Source organism: Octopus bimaculoides, chromosome 18 (genome assembly GCF_046866305.1).
Source record: "Octopus bimaculoides isolate indiv1 chromosome 18, ASM4686630v1, whole genome shotgun sequence".
In the NCBI taxonomy this organism is placed as follows: domain Eukaryota; kingdom Metazoa; phylum Mollusca; class Cephalopoda; order Octopoda; family Octopodidae; genus Octopus; species Octopus bimaculoides.
This window is the reverse complement of record NC_142945.1, coordinates 49,442,381-49,462,380: the sequence shown is the minus strand read 5'-3', so window position 1 is coordinate 49,462,380 and position 20,000 is coordinate 49,442,381. Positions and strand designations below refer to the sequence as shown.

At 37.5% G+C, this 20,000-nt stretch overlaps 1 protein-coding gene across 2 annotated transcripts in view; it reads right to left on the bottom strand.

Annotated features, from left to right (window-relative positions):
• Window positions 1-5,640: 5,640 nt before the first annotated feature.
• The window catches only part of LOC106877769 (uncharacterized), a 20,354-nt gene continuing 5,994 nt past the window's right edge, over window positions 5,641-20,000 (bottom strand). For both annotated transcript variants that reach the window (XM_089366154.1, XM_089366155.1), the window contains 5 exons: window positions 14,762-14,837; window positions 13,602-13,732; window positions 10,749-10,975; window positions 8,576-8,701; window positions 5,641-7,215 (listed from right to left, as the gene is read on the bottom strand). In XM_089366154.1, coding sequence (XP_089222280.1) covers window positions 7,198-7,215; window positions 8,576-8,701; window positions 10,749-10,975; window positions 13,602-13,732; window positions 14,762-14,784 — 525 coding nt within the window. In that variant the 5' untranslated portion in view covers window positions 14,785-14,837 and the 3' untranslated portion in view covers window positions 5,641-7,197. The remainder of the gene's footprint in view (window positions 7,216-8,575; window positions 8,702-10,748; window positions 10,976-13,601; window positions 13,733-14,761; window positions 14,838-20,000) is intronic.

The window sequence follows — 20,000 nt, the reverse complement described above, 5'->3', positions numbered from 1 at the left end:
TCATCCTTTCGGTGTCGACAAATTAAGTACCAGTTGCGTACTGGGTCGATCTAATCAACTGGACCCCTCCCCCAGAAATCTTGGGCCTTGTACCTAGAGTGGAAAAGAATATTTTTACACAAGTTAAGATGGTGACCTGGTACAATCGTTAGCACACCAGACAAACTGCTTAGCGGTATTTGGTCAGTCTTTACGTTCTGAGTTCAAATTCCGCTAAGGTCGATTTTGCTTTTCATCCTTTAGGGGGTCGATAAAAGAGTACAAGTTGACCACTGGGTGCCGATGCAATTGACTCACTCCTTCCCCCGAAATTGCTAGCCTTGTTCCAAAATTTGAAACCACTATTTTTACACAAGTTCTAATCATGCGTTTCATCTGATTTCTTTTACATGAAAAGGTAAACTAGGTTCGATTCCTCGGGGTCATGGGGCCGGTTACCCAGTTTCCATGGCAACATATAAGTACTTGAGATTACAACACTACCCGCTGAACAAAATGTCAATTCGTCGTTGGATTATTCATTTACTGAATGGACAGCAGTAAAAGGAAATGACGTATTTTTCTCCGTGAATCGAAACTACGGCCTGGTGATCATGAGTGCAACACCTTAACCACTGAGCCACGCGCCCTCCAACTTTCACCTAACAGTAATATCGGATCAGAACTTTGGCTCACAAGGCCAAGAGTTGCTAGGAGGAGGGGGCGGATTAAGTTGATTACATCGACCCCAGTGTTTAACTAGTACTTATCTGATATGACGTAGTTACAAGTTCTCGAAATTGGTAGATTAGAAATCGTCAGCCTGATATTCATTTTATCGATATCTAAATAGAAATGCACACAAGCAAAGTCAACCTTAATAGGATTCGAACTCATAAGCTGAAGCTTTGCAAATAAATTCCTTAACGATCATTAAACAAAATCCGACTCAGCCAATCCATGAAAAATCGTAGAACAGATATATCGACTTTTTTTTGAATAGGCACAACGTTTCATTTGCCGCGCATGGATTCGATCTCAGAACGTACGGAGTCCCAACAGTGAAACTTATTTTGCTGGTCACGTTATCACTTCAACCAATCCGCTATCAGCCATTTTTCTTTTATGACTGTCCAATCAGCTATGTAGTTAGAGGGTTGAGGCACAAGTTAAAACAGTTTTATAACGCATTATATTCCATATAGACGCACATTACAATCTGGTCGCTTTCCTAATTGCTTAAAATCGGAAACTCTTCTGATTTAGAATATCATGTTGCAATTATATTTACGGTAAACTCTTCCCCAACTACTTTGGTCGCTGCTTATTTAATTTTTTTCTTTTTTTCGTTTTTATCTTTCATTTGCAATGGTGATACTGAACTGCTCGTGGAGGCGCAATGGCCCAGTGGTTAGAGCAGCGGACTCGTGGTCGTAGGATCGCGGTTTCGATTCCCAGACCGGGCGTTGTGAGTGTTTATTGAGCGAAAACACCTAAAGCTCCACGAGGCTCCGGCAGGGGGTGGTGGCGAACCCTGCTGTACTCTTTCACCACAACTTTCTCTCATTCTTTCTTCCTCTTTCTGTTGTACCTGTATTTCAAAGGGCCAACCTTGTCACACTGTGTCACGCTGAATATCCCCGAGAACTAGGTTAAGGGTACACGTGTCTGTGGAGTGCTCAGCCACTTGCACGTTAATTTCAAGAGCAGGCTGTTCCGTTGATCGGATCAACTGGAACTCTAGTCGTTGTAACCGACGGAGTGCCAACGACTGAACTGCTTTAACCCTTCGTGGGCCGGCGGGATTGGAATTACACAAAAGGCCATTGAGATTCCCTTTTCTTTTTTTCTTTTTTTTGCACATTTCCGCACTATCCATAAAGTAATATTTGTTTAATCTTGTAGATATATGTGTGAGTGTATGATACAGAAGAAGAAATTTAGCACTTTTGTTTTATAGTTTTATAAACTATATTAATTACAAAATAGAACAAATACGAAGAAAATTTACTGAAAATATCTGAAAAAGGAGCAGAAGAAATAATTTCCCAGAAGGCCAATGGGTTCCAGTTGGACCCCAATTACCATACTTTATGCTATAACATCCATATGACTGGAAATGTTTAACTCAAAATTTCTATGTGTATACATAAAATATTGACAATAAAAATCATGAGATCTAAAATCATTTAAATAAACAATGTAAAAGTTGCATAACTTTTACAATTTGCTGGGATCCCAAGAGACCCCCGCCGGCCCACGAAGGGTTAAATACGAGCTTCAACTACCCGTATGCAGAACTTACAGAAGCAGATTAAACTGGCTCAATGCTCAGACCGTCCTATTCCTTAGCTCTCTCATCATTTCGATGTCGATAAATAAAGTACAAGTCTTATTTTATTCTCCGCTCGTCCTCTCTCTCTCTCTCTCTCTCTTCTTTTTCTCTCTCTCTTCTTTCTCTCTCTCTCTCTCTCTCTCTTCTTTTTCTCTCTCTCTTCTTTCTCTCTCTCTCTCTCTCTCTCTCTCTCACTTATCTGTCTCTCTACTTTTTCTCTCTCCCTCTCCTATCTCTTTCTTCTTTTCTCTCTGTCTCTCTCTCTCTGTCTCTCTCTCTCTCTCTCTCTTCTTTTTCTCTCTTCTTTTTACTCTCTCTTCTTTTCTCTCTCTCTTTTCTCTTTCATCTTTTCGCTCTCTCTCTCTCTCTCTCTTCTTTACTCTCGCCTTTTTCTTTTTCCTTTTGTCTCTCTCTCTCTCTTCTTTTTTCTTTCTCTCATTCTCTCTTCTTTACTCTCTCTCCTTTTTCTCTCTTCTTTTGTCTCTCTCTCTCTCTCTCTCTCTCTTTTCTCTTTCTCTCATTCTCACTCTCCTTTTTCTTTCTTCTTTTGTCTCTCTCTCTCTTCTCTCCTTTTTTCTTTCTCTCTCTCTCTCTCTATCTCTCTATCTCTCTCTCTCTCTCTCTCGTTGTACGATATTAATTCTGTCCAGATCTGGAGCTCTTCGATAAACTTCTCCAGATCTAAAAGTGCCCTGGACATGCAATATACCAAAGTTGGCAAATCTAACTCTTCACCATGAATTGAGAGTCAGGAACCATGTGGTTGGGAAACAAGTTTCTTACCACACAACCTCTCCCCCACTTCCAGTTTTATTTCAAGATTTCTTGCCAATAGAGAAAGAGCTGGTTTCTAACCTAGATCCGAAGCTCCATCGTTGAAATTTCAACATCAACAACAGGACATTTTTGTATATATGTATGTTATGTTATATTATATTATGTGTGAATGTATGTTATGTATATCATGTATGTATGTTATGTATATCATGTATGTATGTCATGTATGTATGTTATGTATATATGTATGTTACGTTATGTATGTATGCATGGATTATGTTATGTATGTATGTATGCACGTGTGTTATGTATGAATGTATGTATGTAATGGTATTTATGTATGTTATGTTATGTTATGCTTGTTGTGTATGTATATGCGCTCCTATATTATTGTTCCGCCAAGTCGAAAAGCAATTTACATTTCAAGAAAATTCGGAGAAAAATCTTCATTTGAAACAGGATATTTAATAACTCAACGCGGTCACACTGCAGCGTTCGTTTCAATTTCCTTTTTTTTGCGGTCTAAGGGAAGTAACTCTAACAAAGTTATTCCACTTGCCAAAGCATTTACACATTTCAGCTTTTGAAAATGTAGGTGACTTGATAAGTCACACGAAATAGCCTTTATGCCTGTATTACAGCCCTAGGGTATACTACACTGCAGGAATGTATACATACATACATATATATGTATATATATATATATATATATATATATATATATATATATATATATATATATATATATATAACAATTGCAGAGTGGAAAGTGTTTATAAGCCATTTGAAATAACATACAAAAACCGTTAGATTCACTTCAACATTTAAATTTTTATTTGTCTCAAAATATTTTCGTCGCTTTGAGACTGCGACTTGTTCACTGACAAAATTCTGAGATGCATCTCAGCACAGAATTTTGTCAGTGAACAGGTCGCGGTCTCAAAGTGACGAAAATATGTTGACAAATTAAATTTAACGGTTTTTGTATGTTATTTCAAATGGCTTATAAACACTTTCCACGCTGCAATTGTTTTCGTTCCAGCACACGATCTCAGCTTGGTTTTAAAGGTGATACCTCTATCTTACCACACACGATTTTCAAGCCTTCCAAATGCTTTGCTGTTTTTTTCAATTCTCACATTTATTTCAGAATCAAAGGATCCATCTCTAAAGAGAGTGCTGCCAAGGTATATGAACGAGTTAACCACCATCTGATCTTGTACCCTGGACGAAGATGTTAGGTTCCACATAAGGTTGACCTGGTGGCTGAGAGGACATGATCTTTGTTTTCTTTAGACTGATGGTAAGTCCAAAAGCAATACAAGTCCTAGAGAAGAGATCCAATATAGCCTGCATGTCCCCCTCGGTGTAAGCAATGAGAACTACATCAAAAGCAATCTTAAGGCTCTTGATGTGAAAGTTGAAGACTGGGAGCAGATGACGCAAGATCGATCGGTTTGGAAACAAATAATCTACGATAGATGTAAAGCATTTGAAGCTCGAAGAATTAAAGAATCTATCTTGAAAGGAGCACTTCGTAGACGGGACTTAACTACAATCCCAGACACTTATCTGCTTAAAAATATTTGTAAGATCTGCAGTAAAGTTTGTCAAGAGCATGAGTTGCTAGTCACATAAGATCTCATGACAGTATTTATTAATTGAAGAGATGGGATTCTTCTGTAAAGAAGTAGCAATCATATATATATATATATATATATATATATATATATATATATATATATATATATATATATATATATATATATATATATATATATATATACATACCGGAGTAAGCGCATAAATGTGCAACAAGGTGGAAAAAAGAGTACTCAAATACCAGAGGTAAAGAAATATGCTTTATTTAAAAGCAGCAGAAATATAACAATAGACTGTTACTCGGAGTTTCACGTTCCCGTTCATCGGACAGTTTTCTTAGATGAACGGGAACGTGAAACTCAGAGTAACAGTCTTTTGTTATATTTCTGCTGCTTTTAAATAAAGTATATATATATATATATATATATATATATATATATATATATATATATATATATATATATATATATATATATAATTAGGTTATATATGTACATTTATACATATATACATGTGTACATTTCTGTAGGAGGGAGTGTATGCACGCGTGCGTTTGTTTTTGTATATATTCACCCATCCACCACTGCCGTTTGACAACCGGTGTTGGTTTGTTTATGACTCCGTAAATTATCGACGCAGCAAAAGGGATCCGATAGAATAAGTGCCAAATTTTGAAAATAAAATAAGTACTCATGTCGATTTGTTCAACTGAGCCCTTCAGGTTCGTACTCCAGCTAAGCCGTAGTTCAATGAGTAAAAGATTGAATATATAGATTCCCTCTTTTTAACTCTCTCTGCCATCTTTCTACGTTTACATAAATTATATATGAAAGACAAAAGTAAATGCTTGATTAACATTAATAATCTTAATATTTGATACATGTATCTCTATAAAATATCCAGCTGTAATTATATTTTACTTAGAAGAAAAAACACTATAAGCTGAGTGACTGTTATTTTACTTTTATCTGTATTTATATTTCGAAAATATATTTCGAATGAAATTATTATACATTTATTAAAAATTTTCGCTGATAAGGCAGGCAACTCTAGAATTAATTCGTCAACAAAGTTTACACGCAATCATTTTGAGAAAATAAGGAATCACGAATTATATTCGATATATGAAAATGTGAAAATGTGAAAATTTTATAATATTTAAAGAAATGGAATGACTAAGATCACCGGAGACGTCGTCAGCTTGAATGAAAAATCAATTGTTAATACAGTGAGTATCAGAAATGTAATAAGAAAATAATTATAAGGTAGGGAAAAGACAGTACAGTGATCGCTCGATTATCGCGAGAGTTACGTTCTAAAACACACTGCGATAGGTAAAAATCCGCGAAGTAGGAACACTACAGTACTGTATATTTTTTTATCATTTTTATAATTTGTATATATTTATTTAAAACAACACCACGAAGTATCTAGGAAAGCTTAAGTAATAACCCGTGATAGGTAAACCGTGATAGGTGAACTGCAATATCGCGAAGGATTTGTTTGTTGTACAAGAGAGACTATTCCAAGTATGTTTCGGTGTTATTAGCCCTCCTCAGTGAAGTATAGATTTCACTGTACATGTCGTAGCAGTGATGAGATTATCTCTAATTAGATAGTTACATATAGAATATTGTAAGTTTATGTTGTTTTTTTCCCTCTCTACATAATCATTTCTAATTAAAATGTTAACACTCATTATATTAAATATATGAATGCTAACTTAACTATGGTTAATCCAATGAGATGGTGTCTCTGTATAAAGTAACCTCACCAAATATATTAAACGCTACTTTAAGTGAATTAAAGACCCACTAATGGTTTTTTTTATAGTGAAGGACCCCAGAGGAAATGTCGACTCTACACCCAGCACAAAAGTGGAAATGTTTTACCCTTCTGTTATTATCACAGTGGAGGTAAATTGCTTAGTGGTTAAGGTGTTGGACTCATGATCGTATGACTGCGGTTTCGATTCCTGGGCCAAGCGATGCATTGTATTCTTGAGCAAAACACTTCATTTCACATTGTTCCAGTCCACTCAGCTGGCAAAAACGAGTAATTTGCAATGGACCAGTTTCTCGTCCAAGAAGTGGACAAGGTGGGATGGAGAATATTTACGCCACAGAACCTGGAAACTGGTCTTCTGACCCTCAGTCTCAAGAATGACCTTTGACCCATTTGTCTTAACATCAGTTGTTGTAAAAAAAAAACCCTCATTTGACCTACATCGATGAACAGGTGCAATATAACTGGTATAACATTGGGAAATCTGCCTGTTACAATGAACGATCATGTTTATTGGAGGTCCTTTGTCTGAGTTCTTTTGTAAGAAAAAGAACTTGTCACAACCACTTGAAGGAGGCAAATCCTTGTGGGTCGTAGATATCACTGTTCTCAACAATAGTCGGTGAGGTACCATCTCTTCGGTTTTCTTCTCTAGAACTTTCTTCATTCGGTCTTTCAGTCAGCTTATCTGTCTCATCGTTGAAGTCTGTCGTATTTACTTAATTCCTCTCTGGTGTCTGAAAGAACAAAAGAAAATGTGGTGTTTATATGTTAATTACATATTAAGCATGGCTATGTTAGCCAGAAACTTGAGATCAATGTTAATATCGATATCAATTATAGGTTGCTAAATATATTGGAGGGAAAAGTAAAGTTATTAGATATATGATATCAATGGTATTCCCACAAAGTTGCAGAGAAAAGAAACACTTAGAGCAAACTGGAGGCAGAGCCTATATCTGTTGTATTTGTATCCCATTCCTATGCAGAAGTATTCCTATGCAGAAGTATCGGTCACACATCCGAGACTGTACTTCAAATGTATTCAATAATAATCCTCATAGGCAGTTATCCTTCACTTATATTCATAAACTACATCATCATCAACCCTCTGTCAAATCTGTCTCTTTAGCTCCTAACATCGCTATAATAATCCTTTCTTCTAAAGGCTCAAGACCTGAAATTTCAGCGTGAGGGGGACTAGTCGATTACATCGACCCTGGTGTTTCCTTAGTACTTAATTTATGGACCCCGAAAGGATAAAAGGCAAAGTCGGCTTCGGCAGAGTTTGAACTTAGAACGTAATGGCAGATGAAATACCACTAAGCATTTTTCCCAGCAAGCTAATGATTCTGCCATCTCGCCTCCTTTAACTTCACTACAACAATACACTTTATACACAACCCTTCACTCACGTGTATTCAATGTATTCATTTCACGTGGCTCCAGCTGCCAATGAATAGCCCCATGGAGGAATCGCTTCCTATTCTGGAGGAAATGTGTGAGATTGGTCACTTGGACGCCATGGAAATCGTATAACCAGGTGTTTTGGGGCTCGAGACAAAAATGTAGAGAAGAAAATAACATACAAAAAGTCTACAAAAATGTTCAGAAATCGTCTATAACTACAACAGGGATTCTAAGGAAGAATGATGCAAATGAGTATACAAGAAACTGCTACATAGTCTATAAATGGAACACAAAAGATCAGATAATAACATTAAAAATGTAAAGGAAATGGCATATTATAATCTACAAGTGAAAATATTATGAAGTCTACAACAATACCACAAAAGTTTAAGCAAAAAGGCCAAAAATAGTTTAGAAAAATGCAGGGGAAACTGGTAAAGATAGACCAAAATAACATTACGGAATGGTCAAGAAATAGAGCAGAAATAGATCCACAGGGGAATATCTGTAAGAAATGGTCTTCAAAAAGGGACATAGGAATAGGAAGAGTTAACAGAATAGAATAGCTCAGATTGTTCAAACAAAATGAAAATAGTCCACAAAATTATGTCAAAGATGTCTAGAAAATAATCTAAATTTTACTAAAATATTGTATAGCAAAAAATATCAAGAAGGATCAAAACCTACCCAGGTACCATCTGGAGTGAAATGATCACGAATGTATCTAATAGCATGCTGTTCAATTATACCGTCACCACTGAATGCAGGGTACGAAGATGTATATCGTCTACAAAGTTCAAATACAGCACCGAGCTGGAAGGAGAAAAGAAAGAAGATAACGATTACACTAAGCGGATCAACAAAAAAAGTACGCCATCTAGTGAGAGATAAATATCATTTAATATACACAATTACAAAAGAACTGCTTCTACATTAAATTGGCAGACTTATATAATATGCCATGTAATATGCCATAGGCGTAGGAGTGGCTGTGTGGTAAGTAGTTTGCTTACCAACCACATGGTTCCGGGTTCAGTCCCACTGCGTCGCACCTTGGGCAAGTGTCTTCTTATTTCTTTATTGCCCACAAGGGGCTAAACATAGAAGGGACAAACAAGGACAGACAGAGGGATTAAGTCGATTACATCGACCCCAGTGCGTAACTGGTACTTAATTTATCAACCCCGAAAGGATGAAAGGCAAAGTCGACCTCGGCGGAATTTGAACACAGAACGTAACGGCAGGCGAAATACCGCTAAGCATTTCGCCCGGCGTGCTACCGACTCTGCCAGTGTCTTCTACTATAGCCTCGGGCCGACCAAAGCCTTGTGAGTGGATTTGGTAGACGGAAACTGAAAGAAGCCCATCGTATATATATATATATATATATATATATATATATATATATATATGTGTGTGTGTGTGTGTGTGTGTGTGTGTGTTTGTCCCCCCAACATCGCTTGACAACCAATGCTGGTGTGTTTATGTCCCCGTAACTTAGCGGTTCGGAAAAAGAGACCGATAGAATAAGTACTAGGCTTCCAAAGAATAAGTCCTGGGGTCGATTTGCTCGACTAAAAGGCGGTGCTCCAGCATGGCCACAGTCAAAAGACTAAAACAAGTAAAAGAGTAAAGAGTAAAGAGAGAGTATCTCCAAGTAATCTTTCACATTCATTTCATAAGGTCAGATGCATCTACAAACCAAGATGCTGGTCTATGAGAAAACATGAGAAAAAACTAGAAGAAAAAAATTCGTTGTAAGTTGATGCAAAAAGTGGAACGAGAAGAAAAAAAAAAAAAGAAAGCAAACTAAAATATGGAAACCAAAATCTTCATCATCTTTGGCTGTAGAATGCACACTTAATGTAACTGTTGCAAAATAATATAACAGAAAGGGGGTCAAAGTCTGTGAGATAGCTTCTGAATCTGGAACGGGTGGTGTCCACCTGTTCGGCAAAAGGAACTTGTCCATGCGTTTGCATTTATTATTATTTTGCTTATAAAGTTGAATTTACAGCAATACTCCTAAACAACATAACTGAAAAGAAAAATTATATCGGTTTATGGGAAAGCAATTTTTGAAGCTGTTATGCAAGCCAGCAGTTTACATTCCAACTCATTGACAAAAATACGCCCACTAAGTTGACTAGACATGTCTAAGAGCTGAAGACCAAATACATGGCTCATACAATGAAGCGGAGAATCATGGAGAAATCAACCCCATATGCAAATATATCAAAGATTCAAGCTATATGCAGCTGAAAACCGCACATTCTTTTCAAGTCCAAGAATTCTACTGCACAACTTAATTCCAGATCCGATATTTTTAACAAATGCAAGCACGAGGACATGTTTCTTTGGTTGAACTGGAGGATACCGCCGCTCCTGATCGAGTAGCTATCTCTCAGACTTTGCTCTACTTTCTGTGTGTGTGTGTGTGTGTGTGTGTGTGTGTGTGTGTGTGTGTGTGTGTGTGTGTGTGTGTGTGTGTGTGTGTGTGTGTGTGTGTGTGTGCGCGTGCGTGCGTGCGTGCGTGCGTGCGTGCGTGCGTGCGTACATGCGCGTGTGTTTGTGTACGAGTGAATAATTTAGTGTGTATAACTGTTATTTCGATTTAAATTACATCAATTGAAATTGTATGTATATAAATTTAAGAATCAAAAAGACAAGAAAAGATCCTATACAATGTAACTGAAATATAACATTTAATGTATCCATAAAACATCCTAAAATCCTAAAAGAGCAACAAATACAAAACTTAAATAAAAAGAGATTAATATAAAACAGAACATAAATGAGGATGTTATATATTTTTGTGTTATAAGACAAAAAATTTAAAAAAGAAAAGAATTATTTTTACCTGTAGAATTGGTCTTTGAATGTTTGATAACAAATTCTCAGCTGCTAAACGGAAGGTGCCATATTGATTCAAATTATAATTGTGTTGATGAAAAACATTGTTGATCTCCGAACTATGATTTCTTTCTAAATCATCTGATATTCTCCTTAAATTTTCTGCGACGGTATCTGTTACTTCTCTAGTATACCTGTTACTGCTAAATGCCTGTGCTCCCAAAAAGCAAATAGCTAATAAGTCAAAAGAAAGTGTTTTGTAAAGAGAAAAGAAAATGCACAATTTTCAGTGTTGCAATTTATTAAATTATTCCTAAACATATTGCAATCAACTTAGCTTTTATATTAACTTCATGCTGAATCTGCTATAAGTCAACATACTCATGGCACACGGTGGGTCACGAAAACGAGGGTTCCAGTTGATCTGATCAACGGAACAGCCTGCTCGTGAAAATTAACGTGTAAGTGGCCCTTAGTGTTCCCTTAACGTAGTTCTCGGAGAGATTCAGCATGACACAGAGTGTGACAAGGCTGACCCTTTGAAACACAGGTACAACAGAAACAAGAAGAAAGAGTGAGAGAAAGTTGTGGTGAAAGAGTACAGCAGGGTTCGCCACCGCCCTCTGCCGGAGCCTCGTGGAGTTTTAGGTATTTTCGCTCAATAAACACACTGGGAATCAAAACCGCGACCCTAAGACTGTGAGTCCGCTACCCTAACCACTGGGCCATTGCACCTCCACAGTAACTGAAGGCTAACAGCTAAACATTACACTTGTACATGATATTGACTAACTTTCGTGAGAATTGAAACTGATAATAGTGTACATTGGTAATAGTGTATAAAGTCTCACAGTATCTTATGTTCCTTGTTCTCGGTGACTCCTTCTGGTTTTTATAACGTGCTTTCACTTCACTACCGAGCGCAGCTCTGTGCGCCTTCGGTATGTGCTGTGGTTTGCTGTGGTGTTCTTATGGTTACTGTATTGAAAGTGTTTTGCGTAGAATGTGTGCAGTACCCAGTAGTGCAATTTTCTGTATGTTATATATATTTGTAAGTCCTGGTGTTTTTGTTATGTATTTGTCTGAATATTTTTTTATTATACCTAAGGCACCTACTATGATAGGAATTGTTTCTGTTTTTAGATTCCACATTCGAGTTACCTCTATTTCCAGGTCTTTGTATTTTGAAAGTTTTTCCATTTCGTTTAAAGAAACGTTGTCATCTGCTGGTATTGATACATCAATTAGAAAGCATTTTTTTTCTTCATGATCTTTGATAACTATATCTGGTCTAATATGCCTTAATTTCTCTATGTGTGTGTATTGGCATATCCCAGAGTATGGTTGCCTTCTCGTTTTCTGTGACCTTTTCTGGCGTGTGTTTATACCATCTTTTTTCTGTTGTTATTCCATAGTGTTGGCATAGCTTCCAGTGTATATAGGTCCCAGCTCTGTCGTGTCTGTGAATATATTCCTTCTTAGCCAGGACTGGGCAGCCAGAGATAATATGATTTATTGTTTCTTGTCCATCTCCACATATTCTACAGTTACTCGTTATGTTTCTTTTCATTATATGTTTTTGGTAATTTCTGGTGGGGAGGCTTTGGTCTTGTGCAGCAATTAAAAATCCTTCAGTCTCTGCTTTGAGTCCTGAGCTTCTCAGCTATTGCTGGGATTTTTCTCTGTCTATTTCTTTTGCATTTAGTTTAGCCCAGTATTTACCATGTAGGGGCTTTTCTTGCCATCGTTTTATCATGGTCCGTTGCTGTTCTAGTTTTAGTTTGGATTTCATTTGTTTTATAGCTTTTGTTATTTCTTCTTCTTCTTCTTCTTCTTCTTCTTCTTCTTCTTCTTCTTCTTCTTCTTCTTCTTCTTCTTCGTATTTGTTAGGTAGATTGATTTTTTGTTTGTATTTGTCAGCTTCCTTAAATACTGAAAACAGTTTTTTGTTTTGCTCGTGTTTTGTGACTATTTGTATTAGTTTTCCTTGCTTCTGGAGTAGGTATTTTTGCAGTCCTATGGTGGTTATTTTATAATAGTTTTCTAGCTGTATAAGACCCCTGCCACCTTCTGTGCGTTGTATATATAGTCTTTCTATGTCAGATTTTGGGTGGTGCATCCTATATCCTGTCATTATTTTTCTTGTTTTCCTGTCTATTTTAGATAGTTCGTTTAGTGTCCAGTTAAGGATGTTGTAGCTGTAGCTTATAACTGGGACAGCTAAAGTGTTGATACCCATTATCTTGTTTTTAGCATTGAGCTCTGTTTTTAGTATTGATCTAACTCGTCTATAGTACTCTTTCTTTATTTTTTCTTTCATTTGTGTATGTTGTATCCTATCTAGATTATTATTATTATCTTGGTTTGGCCCATGTTCGGTCTATTTTTGGTAGGATTGATGGGTGTGGAATGTGTAGGCTGGGGAGACACATGGATGGGGTAATATCTTAATCAATGTATACTGATTGAATAAACGATTTGCAGTTTTAATTATCGTCCCTGAAATTATGAGTTTGATTAAAGCTGAAGTAGAATTTTGGGTGACACAGAAATACATAGAAACAATAAATAAAATAATTGTTACTTAATATATTGCGCATGCGTACATGTTCAGAGTTCAAGTGTCGATTATATTAACTTTGCCTTTCATCCCTCTAGCATCGATAACATTAAGAACCGGTCAACTATCATGGTGAATGGTATCGACTATGACCCCTCCCCAAAACAACTGTGCCTACATTAGAAAATATATATTTTATAGCCTCTAGAAGAATTTCAGTTGTACCTACATTAAACGTAACTAACATTAAAGATAACAAACAAAGGAAACCAACATTAAAGGTAACTAAACGCCACTTACGAAGACCACTACCAGCAGGTTCAAAATCTTCCTTTAAGTTGTTAGTTCTGACTGGAGATTTCTTCGGTACTTGTAAATATTTCTGCAAGAGTTCTTCGACATTATTAATAATATCAGCTGGTTGCAAGCCCCTGAAATAGATAGATAGATATATAAAGAAAATGATAGATAGATAGATAGATAGATAGATAGATAGATAGATAGATAGATAGATAGATAGATAGATAGATCATCCTCATCCTTTAACGCCTGATTTCCATGCTGTCATGGTTTCACTGGAACTAGTAGGCTGGAGAGCTGCACTAGGTTACTTCCCCATGTGACATAGTTTCTGCAGTTGGATGCTCATATATATATATATATATATATATATATATATATATATATATATATATATATATATATATATATATATATATATATGTTGTTGGCACTTCATCGCTTACGACGTCGAGGGTTCCAGTTGATCCGATCAACGGAACAGCCTGCTCGTGAAATTAACGTGCAAGTGGCTGAGCACTCCACAGACACGTGTACCCTTAACGTAATTCTCGGGGATATTCAGCGTGACAAGGCTGGCCCTTTGAATTACAGGCACAACAGAAACAGGAAGTAAGTGTGATAGAAAGTTGTGGTGAAAGAGTACAGCAGGGTTCGCCACCATCCCCTGCCGGAGCCTCGAGGAGCTTTAGGTGTTTTCGCTCAATAAACACTCACAACGCCCGGTCTGGGAATCGAAACCGCGATCCTATGACCGCGAGTCCGCTGCCCAAACCACTGGGCCATTGCACCTCCACACACACACACACACACACACACACACACACATATATATATATATATATATATTATGTTAAAATTTAATAGAAACACAATAAACAGAAAAAAATTCGTAGCTAATTCCTCATTAGTCATCGTCCAAAATATCAATTGATTTAGTGATTGATTGATTTAGTGATTGATTGAATTGCATTTCTGAAACAAAGCATTATTTCGGTGCCTTTAATTTCAGAGTTCCAGCCTCATCGAATGCAACTTTGTTTTTCTTGGGTTCGATATCAGTGAAATAAAACTTTGGTTAAGGCTCGGATTGATGCTGTCGACTAAAGAAAGTATTAAAACCGATCAAAGAATAAAATTAAAAAAAGTCATCTACTTACTGATTAACCATGGCGCTCGACATGATAGCTTTGAAATTACCAAGACAGAATTAAATGGAAACGAATGTTTTCGAAGCTGTAGAAGACACAAGAAAATGATAAAAAGAAAGCTGCCAAAATTATATTTAGAATTTCGTAAACAGGAATATTTGGATGTTAATAAAATGTTCATTAATTAATATTCAGTTCTGTTTGTGATATTAGTGTTAAACAAAAGAAAAGTGAAGCACACCCATAACCTGAATTTGAAGTTGAATTTCAAATTATAATTACAGTAAGTACCAGGAGTTATCTCCCTTGCATTACCAGTGACTAAATATAGTAGATACGTCTTAAATTACACCCAAACGTCTGAAAACTGGTACACATTAAACACACACACACACACACACACACACACACACACACACACACACACACGCGCACGCACATATGCACTCTCTCTTTCCCCCTCTCTCTCTCTCCCTCTTTCTTTCACGTAAACTCATATATATCACTAAAATTTGAGAACTAGCCAACCGATTTCATTCAACTTTTACTCATGCCTTACTTAGGGTCCATACAGTGCCATGAGCCAAAAATATTTTCAACTTCTTACTTAATGCGAGCGAGGAGCAATCTTTTATCTTTTAGACTATTTCAGTATTACGTATCAAAAGTGAAACAATAACATCTCTATTGTAAAGTGAGATACATTCGGTTTAATACCTTCACTATCAATACTGAAACTATTACCTGACATATATACATGAATACACTCACACACACTCACACACACATACATACACATATATATACAATATATGTGTGTGTGTGTATATATATATATATATATATACAAAATTAAGGAGAGAAGACAAATTTAAAGGCCGATCTATATATTCATTCAATCCATATTAACGAAATTCTCTATAGTATACAAGGGGGTGGGGTTGTGGGTGGAAATGTATGGAAGTATTTTGAGGTTGGGTGTGTAATGGATTGGATTGTTTTAAGCGTATTATTGTCGAGTTCCTTGACACGTTTTATTCCAGAGTCTATGAGTGTGGAGTGGTATTGGCGTTGTATAATGTTTTTTTGAAGGCGTATTTCTCGAGTGGTTGGGTCAGAGACAATGGTGCAAATCCTTTTAGCTAAGTTGAAGGGGATATTTATCTTGGGTGGCATGAGCTGAAAAGGAGGTATTGTTGTGAGTCTGTAGGTTTGTGGTAGATGTCGGTTGTGATAGGGGATCAAGAAAAGGGAGATGATGTTTGCTGAATTACATAGTGAATTGAATGTTGGGATGTATGCTGTTAAGTGTGGTTTTGAATTCCAGAAGTTTTTCATAAGATTCTTTCCATATTATGAAACAATCATCTAGGTATCTTTTCCAGTTTTGCATTAAGTAGATGTGGAAAAGGTGTCCAAATTTCTGGTGTGATATCTCATAAAATGGTTGTTCGAAGAAGCCCATTATGAGATTCGCAAGGACCAGTGTCACTTTGGTACCCATTGCGATGCCAATATCCCTCCACACTCATAGACTTTGGAATAAAACGTGCCAAGGAACTCAACAATAACAAACAGAAAACCACCCAACACAGTAACACACCCGACCTCAAAATACTTCCATACATTTCCACTCACAACCTCAAAAACATCGAAGCATGCACTACACTCATACAAAACCTTCCCTTACCGACCACAGACCCGAAAATTAATAATATTATTAATACACATAAAATCCTTAAAAGCAAAAGGCAACACAAATCATTGAAAAAAAACTCTTAACAAATGCCAAACTACACACACCACCTCCACCCTAATCAGTTAAAAAATGTGCACGCTCTAACTTTATTCATCGAAAAATACAGAACACGTCTAAATATGCATGCATAACCAACTTTGATCTTTATACATATTTTAATTCACGATTACATACCTACCACTATACATATTTCTCCCCACTAATCTAGCTTTTGAATCTTTGTGTATATTTTCTTCCCTCCCCTCCCAACGAAAGCTGAACAATTATCTCCCCTGTCCACAATAATAACGATCACAAATTACCTCCCTTAGATTTTTCTACTTGCTGAATCATTCGGCAAAATAGACTGATAGAATGAGTACGAGGCTCACAAAATTAAGTTCTGAGGGTGATTTTTTTCGACTAGAAACTCTTTAAGGCAGTGCTCCAATATGGCCGAAACAAGTAAAATAAAAATGAAAAAAAGAATCTATGTATCTATTTATCTATCAATCTATCTATGTGTGTAAGTATGTGTGCGTGAGTGTGTGTGTACACATATATGTATGTGTGTACACATATATGTATCTGTGTGGGGGGGGTGAAGGTATATATTTATATATATTTAAAGTGTAGTATATTGCCACTTAAGTGTGGCTGACCCCTAGGGGTGGATGTTACTGTTGCTTTTAGCCCCAGGAGGACATCTCCTCCAGCTGGCTTATCGACACACGACTGTGTCCTGTTTGCCAAGGGAGTTATCCCTCTCACCTCGACCAGCCACACTTAAGTGGCAATATACTACACTTTATCGTGCAGTTACTGTTAATACTTCATATAGAGAATTAACATTGCTTGTTTTCACCTTTTCAATATCAGTGAAGAATGTCACTGGAAAAGAAGATATAAGGTTTGCCAGATTTGTCTCTCTCACCAAGGTCATCAGCTGTCGAACGCCGACGAAGGGAAATAACCCTGAAATCCGGATACGTTCGTGCTGCTGGTCGAGGTGAGAGGGATAACTCCCTTGGCAAACAGGACACAGTCGTGTGTCGATAAGCCAGCTGGAGGAGATGTCCTCCTGGGGCTAAAAGCAACAGTAACATCCACCCCTAGGGGTCAGCCACACTTAAGTGGCAATATACTACACTTTATCGTGCAGTTACTGTTAATACTTCATATAGAGAATTAACATTGCTTGTTTTCACCTTTTCAATATCAGTGAAGAATGTCACTGGAAAAGAAGATATAAGGTTTGCCAAATTTGTCTCTCTCACCAAGGTCATCAGCTGTCGAACGCCGACGAAGGGAAATAACCCTGAAATCCGGATACGTTCGTGCTGCTGGTCGAGGTGAGAGGGATAACTCCCTTGGCAAACAGGACACAGTCGTGTGTCGATAAGCCAGCTGGAGGAGATGTCCTCCTGGGGCTAAAAGCAACAGTAACATCCACCCCTAGGGGTCAGCCACACTTAAGTGGCAATATACTACACTTTATCGTGCAGTTACTGTTAATACTTCATATAGAGAATTAACATTGCTTGTTTTCACCTTTTCAATATCAGTGAAGAATGTCACTGGAAAAGAAGATATAAGGTTTGCCAGATTTGTCTCTCTCACCAAGGTCATCAGCTGTCGAACGCCGACGAAGGGAAATAACCCTGAAATCCGGATACGTTCGTGCTGCTGGTCGAGGTGAGAGGGATAACTCCCTTGGCAAACAGGACACAGTCGTGTGTCGATAAGCCAGCTGGAGGAGATGTCCTCCTGGGGCTAAAAGCAACAGTAACATCCACCCCTAGGGGTCAGCCACACTTAAGTGGCAATATACTACACTTTATCGTGCAGTTACTGTTAATACTTCATATAGAGAATTAACATTGCTTGTTTTCACCTTTTCAATATCAGTGAAGAATGTCACTGGAAAAGAAGATATAAGGTTTGCCAGATTTGTCTCTCTCACCAAGGTCATCAGCTGTCGAACGCCGACGAAGGGAAATAACCCTGAAATCCGGATACGTTCGTGCTGCTGGTCGAGGTGAGAGGGATAACTCCCTTGGCAAACAGGACACAGTCGTGTGTCGATAAGCCAGCTGGAGGAGATGTCCTCCTGGGGCTAAAAGCAACAGTAACATCCACCCCTAGGGGTCAGCCACACTTAAGTGGCAATATACTACACTTTATCGTGCAGTTACTGTTAATACTTCATATAGAGAATTAACATTGTATATATATTTATATTTATATATAAGGTATTCAGAGGTCTGGATGTACATATATTTGTATGTTTACAACCATCCAGATCTCTGAATACCTTACTTTTTCTAATATATAATATCTGTACATCACCTCCAAACCTCCTAATATATATGTGGTCTGTCTGTTTTCTGTACTCTGTTTATGTTCTATTTTTCATTTTGACCACGTCTTTTTGTTGTTTTTTTTTTGACGTCCTGTACCCAAATATGCATCTATATATACATGTAGATGTAGGTATGTAGAATTTAAGTGATCTTTTTCTAGCATATTAACAGTCCACTTTAGTGGTCTCTTTTATACATGTAGATAGATAGATAGATAGACAGACAGACAGATAGAAAGTGAGAGAGATGTATACAGACAAACGCGCGCGCAAATACTAACGGGTTTTTTTTTTTTCTTTGTCAATAAATGTTATTTCCTCTTCGCTTCTATCTAGAAGTCGAAGGAGGTAACTAATAAAGCAGAAATCTCGCTTTTACAAATATTCTGCTCAATACCACAGATTTACTTGACCTTAATCGCTTGAACATATTCATTAGTACTTTGAAGGAAATATTATTCATTTTCCATGCTTTCTAGGGGTTGTTGTCGAGGATTCCAGTTGGTCCGATCAACGGAACAGCCTGCTCGTGAAATTAACGTGCAAGTGGTTGAGCACTCCACACACATACTTGTACCAAGGCGGCGAGCTGGCAGAAAGGTTAGCACGCCGGGCGAAATGCTTAGCGGTATTTCGTCTGCCGCTACGTTCTGAGTTCAAATTCCGCCGAGGTCGACTTTGCCTTTCATCCTTTCGGGGTCGATTAAATAAGTACCAGTTACGCACTGGGGTCGGTATAATCGACTTAATCCGTTTGTCTGTCCTTGCTTGTCCACTGTGTGTATAGCCGCTTGTGCGTAGTAAAGAAATAACACACTTGTACCCTTAACGTAGTTCTCGGGGATATTCAGCGTGACAAGGCTGACCCTTTGAATTACAGGCACAACAGAAATAGGAAGTAAGAGTGGGAGAAAGTTGTAGTGAAAGAGTACAGCAGGGTTCGCCACCATCCCCTGCCGGAGCCTCGTGGAGCTTTAGGTGTTCTCGCTCAATAAACACTCACAACACCCGGTCTGGGAAACGAAACCGCGATCCTATGACCGCGAGCCGCTGCCCTAACAATTGGGCCATTGCGCCTCCATGCTTTCTAGGGGTAAGCAAATTGGAAATAACAGTCGCTACGCAAGAAAAAAATCGTGTTACACAGT